This window comes from Teleopsis dalmanni, chromosome 2 (genome assembly GCF_002237135.1).
Source record: "Teleopsis dalmanni isolate 2A chromosome 2, ASM223713v2, whole genome shotgun sequence".
NCBI classification, from domain to species: Eukaryota; Metazoa; Arthropoda; class Insecta; order Diptera; family Diopsidae; genus Teleopsis; species Teleopsis dalmanni.
In genome coordinates this window covers 73,296,559-73,303,391 of record NC_051847.1, presented here as the reverse complement: position 1 = coordinate 73,303,391, position 6,833 = coordinate 73,296,559, and the positions used below count along the sequence as shown (strand labels likewise).

General features: G+C 30.3%; 1 protein-coding gene across 1 annotated transcript; it reads left to right on the top strand.

Moving 5' to 3' along the window:
* The first annotated feature begins 485 nt into the window (after nt 1-485).
* LOC119674843 (odorant receptor 42a-like) lies at nt 486-4,239 on the top strand. Its single transcript, XM_038086000.1, has 3 exons — nt 486-637; nt 3,769-4,129; nt 4,186-4,239. Exons 1-3 carry the CDS (start codon nt 486-488, stop codon nt 4,237-4,239), a joined length of 567 nt encoding a protein of 188 aa, XP_037941928.1.
* The last annotated feature ends 2,594 nt before the right edge of the window (nt 4,240-6,833 follow it).

Below are 6,833 nucleotides of genomic sequence, written 5' to 3'. Positions count from 1 at the left end.
GGTTTCGTACTGCTTACAACATTTACGCAGTTATATCAAACTTGTTTGTAGTGTTGTTACCGATATCAATGGTAACAAATGTCTTCTTTATTAAGGGTCTGGAATTGTTAGTGACAAATCTTTCACTAACAGTAACAGTGGTAACTGCAACGATTAAGCATTCTATTTTATATCTCTATCAAGATCATTTACTACGAACAAATATTTATTTGGAACGACTTGATAAACGGTCCAATCGTCATCCTAGAGACCGTTACCATATACTCCATGGAATACGAACGTGCCACATCTTTTTTGTGGTTTATAATATTTTATTCACTTTGACCGCTTATGGATTTGCCATTCTTGGTATAAGAAATCATCAACTCCTATTCAATGGCTGGTATCCACACTTTTATGAAGATGAGGAGAAGAACTACCGCGCGGCATTTATATTTCAATTTGTGGCCATCACACATTATGTATTCCAAAATACGAACAATGACATGTATCCACAATGTTATGTGGCTTTAATAATTGGACATGTACGTGCATTGGCTGAAAGAATAAAGAGAATCGGCGTCAACCCTAAGGCCAGTGGTGATGATAATCTGGAGGAATTATTGGCATGCATTCAAGATCATAAAGATATATTAAGGTGAGGGTTTATTTATTATAATATTGTTAGAAATATGATATATACATATATCCTGTTATGAAAATACAATTATCTTCTCACATATAAAAATTAATCGGATAAGAAAATTTATAACCTTTTCAAAATATTTAGGTATTTTCAAAATATTCTTCTAAAATAAAACAAACAAAAAGTTTCTTAAAATATTATTGTGTTAAAGACAATATACATATATTTGAGTACAAAGTTTAACGATTTAATCCTTAAAATAGCATTACGAAGTAATATTAGCGTCATACCCTTCATCTTAGATATCCGTGATATAGTTCGGTAAGTTTATTAGCAAATTTAAATACTTCACATACAAAACTCCTAAACCTGAAATAGTTTTGAAATTTATTGCAAATCTCACTATAAAAGTATTTAACTGGTATTAAAAATATAGAAACTCACTTTTGTCGTGTTTCATCTAGAAACTCCAAACTCTAAAAATTTTGGATTATTGTTGGGAAAAGTTTGGTACATGCCAACGCCAACGCGATGAGGCGAAGCAAGCATTGTTTGGGGTAGAGAATGGACAAGTTTGTTGGAAAGCTATTTAGCATATTATCAACATTTAAATCAGGTACCACATAAAAATTTAACGGTGAAGTTAAGAAGATTCTGTTCCTTTTAGTCAAATGTAAAATTAAAACAAACTATTGTTTAACTGCGAGGCAAACTTTCGGGAATAGAAATTCGTGACGATGTTTCATAAACAGAACGTTACTAGATTCTAATTAAGTATACTCTTATGAGGTTTTCTACTCATTCATGCAGGATTTTATCTAACTGTAATATTATTTTGTAAACTACAGTGTTAACTCGCAAAACAAATAAAACGCGTATGTGTACGCGATATGCAATATATTATTTCAAAACTAATAGATTGGGTAAATAGTATAGAGCATTTTTTTGTAAAAGAGAATTGTTTTTACAAAAATTATTTTAGGATTAAAATGCTGCCGAGTCATTGAGACAGTCGCATCCCAGCATCAGTATTTCATCAGTTTTGCAAAATGACATAAATTCTATAATTGTCTTCTTAAATTCTTTTTATTCCAATAATAAACTGTTGTAAATATAGGAACAATTACTAGTTAGGGTATGTTATATATTAGAATTTTTGAATTAAAGTATCTTCAGATATGTGCCTAATCAATTTTGTCATAATGAAAGACGACAACTTTTCTCTTAATCACTTTAGGCATTTTTACAAATTTTTCTTTTAATTACAATTAATGATGACAGCGTAAATGGACTCAATTGTTTTGTCAGGCAATAGAACTTAGTTTATAATAAAGGATATATTCACTTCTTTAATCGTAAATTTTGGGTTTGTGAATTTTTTGCTTTTCATCTTTTGCCAGCCACAGCCGATATAATTATTATTCTGTATCAAATTTCATTTAAATATACTTTGTCACAAACGGAGATAACTTATATCCGATTGTTTGGCGCTTATATGGCAATTATAGGATATATAGTAGTCTCATTCAGTCAATCCTACAAATGATCAGAGTTTGCTCTCGAAAAGTATATGTGCAAAATTTTATTTGAATAGCTCAAAAACTGAGAGAGTGGACCGGGATAAAAGAGACAGACGCTGAGGTCATTAAAAATATTTATGGGATCTACAATATCTCCTCTAATGGATTAGAAAAATCTTGACAAACTTGATATTCTCTTTTCAAACTTTTTTGTGTAAAGGACATAATTAAAGAAGTGAAAAAGTTGATCCATTTTTGAAGGAGAACATCTATGATATAATAAATTCCGTTTTAAACATTAATTGATTTATGCCTAAAATGAATAAGATTGTAATTTGCATTCCAACTCATACCTTAAAGATAATACATAAAATTATGTATAATGCTCATACATAAATAAGTCCTCTAGCTTGCATTGCCTTTAATTAGATTGCTAAATATATACTTTAAGAACTCCAAATGTCACCATATCTAAAATATTAAGAATTCCCTGATATGTCGGAAACCCTGATATACATAGAGATACTTCTTTTGAAGCCATCAGCAATTATATTAAGGTGAATAAGCGATTCAGGTAAATAGATAGTCGTCTCAACATTTCTTTAGCTGAACTTTGAAGAATTCAAGCAAATTGGGCCGTCTTGTTGAAATTCGGAATGCCATCGTCTCAAATAAAATAAAGTAGTTTTTTAACAAAGGTTGTGTAGATTACCAGTTTGTTTTAGTGTAGAATAAATAAAGCGCACCTAGAGAAAGGGGTAATGGTTCCAGCTGTTAGCAAGACCATTAATCCACCATTCATAAAACTATGATTATAGATTTTTGAATAATAGAAAATGGTTGTAAGTAGTATTTACATTACACATACGACTATAATTACCCCGCACTTTGCGGGGTATAGGAGTATTATCCACCTCGCAGACAGATGTCGCTCATAATTTTTTTTTATGATATATAAATTTTGAATACTTTGTCTATCAAATTTTGCTACATAAAGAAATTTTTTATGTCAATTCTTTTGGGAGAATATTTTATTTGAAATATATATAAATTTGTCTTCAAATTATTTATACAAAATACAATCTAGAGTATAGTTTTGAAGATGAGCTGTATGAAAGCGCTATATTGAACTATAGATTGCGTTATATGCAGATTCGGCTGGTGATACGGCTAAAGTTTTAAGTAAGGGCTAAATTTGGCAAACATTTGTTAAGTAATTATTTATTTCTAATTATTTGGGGAAGATGATATATCGCGATTCAGGTATTCTATTAGGCTAGCCCTAATCGTTTTAACCGACCATTAACCATTTAATGAATCTATTAAATAAAAAAGTAAAATTTAGCATTTGGGTCGTTTCTGTTTATTTTATTGTTTTATTTATACATATATTGTTAATTAAAATTGTTTGTATTTACAGATCAAAAATTTAATTTCGCAAAAGCAGTTATCATTTCCTAACTTAGTTTTATAGAGTGGGATTCAATATATTTTTTTTGTATTTGCATTTGATCACAATTCACGATAATTCCATTATTTTTAAATTCTCATTTAAATTTTCAATTTTTTTTATTTAGTACTTATCCGAAATTCAGATTTCCTTCCTCTCTTGTATATTTTCAGTTATTTGGACTGCATTCGTCCTGTAATATCCCGGACACTTTTGCAACAATTCATAGTTACAGGCTTTGTACTGTGTCTAACCGGCATTAGCTTAACAGTGTTCGCACGTGATGCTGCACAGATACTTTTCACAGGCACCTATCTGATTGCAGTATTAGTTGAAACCTTTCCGTGTTGCTGGTTTGTGAATCTGCTGGTCCAGGAAAGCGATTATTTGACGACAGCCATGTACAGCTGCAATTGGTACACACAAAATCAGAAATTTCGCAAAACTCTAATTATTTTCATGCAACGTTCACAGAAGTCAAATGTGATTATGGCTGGTAATTTGGCACCAATAACTTTGCAGACATTTTTGGCGGTAAAAATAATTAAGGAATCTGATATTAATTATATTAATTAACTTTTATTTTACAGGTTATAAGATTTTCGTTTTCTATGTTCACTATTTTAAGCAAAGCAAACATTTGAAAATTCTTTGAACATAAAATTCTTATACAAAATTAATATTTCCTCCACCAGTACACGATGATGAGTCCAAAATAATTATTACAATACCTTTTTCACGACATGTAATTATCACCGGAAACTAACTTATAATCACACATTTATAATTACTAGGAACAACTTTAAGTTTATTGAAAACGAATTCAATAAAATATATTTACAAACACTTGTAATGTTGTTATAATATGTATACACTGAGAAAAATATAATAAAATTGTTGAGAATTCATTCTAAAATAGGTGTTACTATTTTACTTATAACATACTTATGTATGTTATAACTCGGTAATGTTAGGATTAGATTTCCTTCGTAAAACGTTAGCTGTACATACTTGGATTCGAATCATTATTTTTACATCCTGAAAACTGAGAAAGAAACGCAAAATGTAAAAGAGAGAATGAGAGAGAGAGAGAGAGAGAGAGATGCGGAAGAAATTGGGAAAGGAAATTATGGCGAGAGGGCGCGAGAAAGAGAAATGGATGGAACAACAAGAAAAAGATAGACAGGCTGTGAAAGTAAGAAAGCGAGTGAGGAGGGGAGTGAGGAGAAAGAGGGATGAAATATTATGTGAGCCAATATTGAAATACAGAGGGAACTAATTCAAAAAGTATTCTATATAGTATAGTATTTAAAGCAGGTGTACCTAGAATACCATGATATATTTTTCATCACGACGAAATAAACGGAAATACGATTGTGGTATGCGTCACAACATGTATCCTATTGTTCCTATCCACAGAATATGTAGAAAGTACAATATCATTATGAGCAAACTTTTAGTTAAAAACAAAAAAATTAAAAAATTATAAAAAATAATTGGGTAGTGAGTTTTCATCAGCTTAAAAGTGTTTTTATGCTGTTTATTTATCATATCCATGTTATAAACTGATTATCTGGTTACGTGTTTAAACAACATGGTTAGGTCAAATTCGAATAGTTTAGAAATCTTTGAAGCCTGTCGATAATAACCCCCACAAATTCCTTCAGATTAAATGCTTAACTAACGAAGCTACTTCTGTCACCAAAAAGTAGATCATATACACAGAAAATGGAAATATCAAATACTTAATAGAATTCTCTTTTTCGCATGTTTTCCAATAGACTAAACAATTGTTTCTAGCGGACTAGAAAGTTCCCTTTAATATCTTTTATCAGCGAGATTGTTTGATTCAAATTATAATAGTGTCTTACTAGCCTTATATTGTGAAAGGTAGTTCCAAAAACGTCTATTTGAAGATATTTGGACTCACTAGCTCGTTTAACTATGTTTGGTGTTACGAGCCAACTTTTGTAAGAGTTTCATTGGCTATATTGCTTCCTATGTTCCTATGCTCTGAAAATCTGGAAATTAGATCAGAGAAACATTGTGCAGCTCGCTTAAAGAGGTTACGCTCATTTTACGTTGTTTCACTCAATAGATGATTCAAAGCTAGGATTGCAGCTTGGCTGTGCAATATTATTATAATGTTATTTGTTAATTCCGATTTGCAATTGTTTTATAGAATTTTTTGATAAGTTTCCAAAATGTCTTTATAGCCATGAAAACATTTTGTCATTAGGGTTCTTCCTTACAAGTGAAATCATTTTGTAACTGTGGGTTCTTAGGTAACTGTGACCATTTCAAATAGAAATCATTTCGTTCCGAGATAAATAAAACAAGAGCTTGAAATATCTGTGGTTAGTCAATTTGAGATATTAGATGTTTTATTTTAAAATGCATTCTACATGTTTAACAAAGAGTATTTTTTCCATTAATAAACTTTTCATATTTTATTCGATCAGATTTTTTTTTTAATATTTATACGATTCGGTACAATTATACCCCAACTTCAAATATCGTCAATATTAAAACTAATATATTTCACATATAATTAAAGCTTTTTATGAATGCCCTGGTACTTGTCTACTAGACCCATGATACACCGTACACAGAGTCAGATCGCACTAAGGTCTGATATAAAAAACACTTGATAAAGAATGTTAGAAAAATGGTTGGTGGTTTTGTTTTAGAAAAACAGTTTCAAGAACTTATTAGATTTGCAAAAATATCTACAATGAAATTTATGCAGAGATTTTGCTATATTTCGTGCTGCTAGGGACCAATAAACGTCTATGTGTGGCTCACAGCAAGCCAGATCAACCTAATCTAATCTGAATTCAGTGGTAGCATCTGAATAAAGTGAAAATTTTCGGAAAAGCGAAACTCTTGTTGTCAATATGTTTTGAACTCTTGATGCATAATATAGTAAAGATCATTCTGTCTAAATAAATTGGACCATTACTAAATGACTTTAGTTTTCTTTAACTTCATGAAGACCCTAATTCATAGTAGACTAAACAACCTTATTTTAAAGGTTTAAATTTGTAATGCGTACGGTACAAACAAAAAAGGATTAAAATTACTTAATTATTTTAAATTATATTACTCTTCGTTAATTTTAATTTCAAGTGGCATGAATAGGTGACATGAAATAATATTTTTTAATACCACTCTGACGCAATATTAAAACCATACACGTTGTGTGTAATTAGTAATTTGGTAGTGGGTTTCTTTCGCT

What these genes read in the sequence shown, in the direction of transcription:
- LOC119674843 (XM_038086000.1), top strand. Translation starts at nt 486, where the DNA reads ATGTATCCACAATGTTATGTGGCTTTAATAATTGGACATGTACGTGCA. An exon ending in GATCATAAAGATATATTAAG is followed by an intron (nt 638 to 3,768) that starts GTGAGGGTTTAT and finishes GTATATTTTCAG; the next exon opens with TTATTTGGACTGCATTCGTC. An exon ending in CTTTGCAGACATTTTTGGCG is followed by an intron (nt 4,130 to 4,185) that starts GTAAAAATAATT and finishes TTTATTTTACAG; the next exon opens with GTTATAAGATTTTCGTTTTC.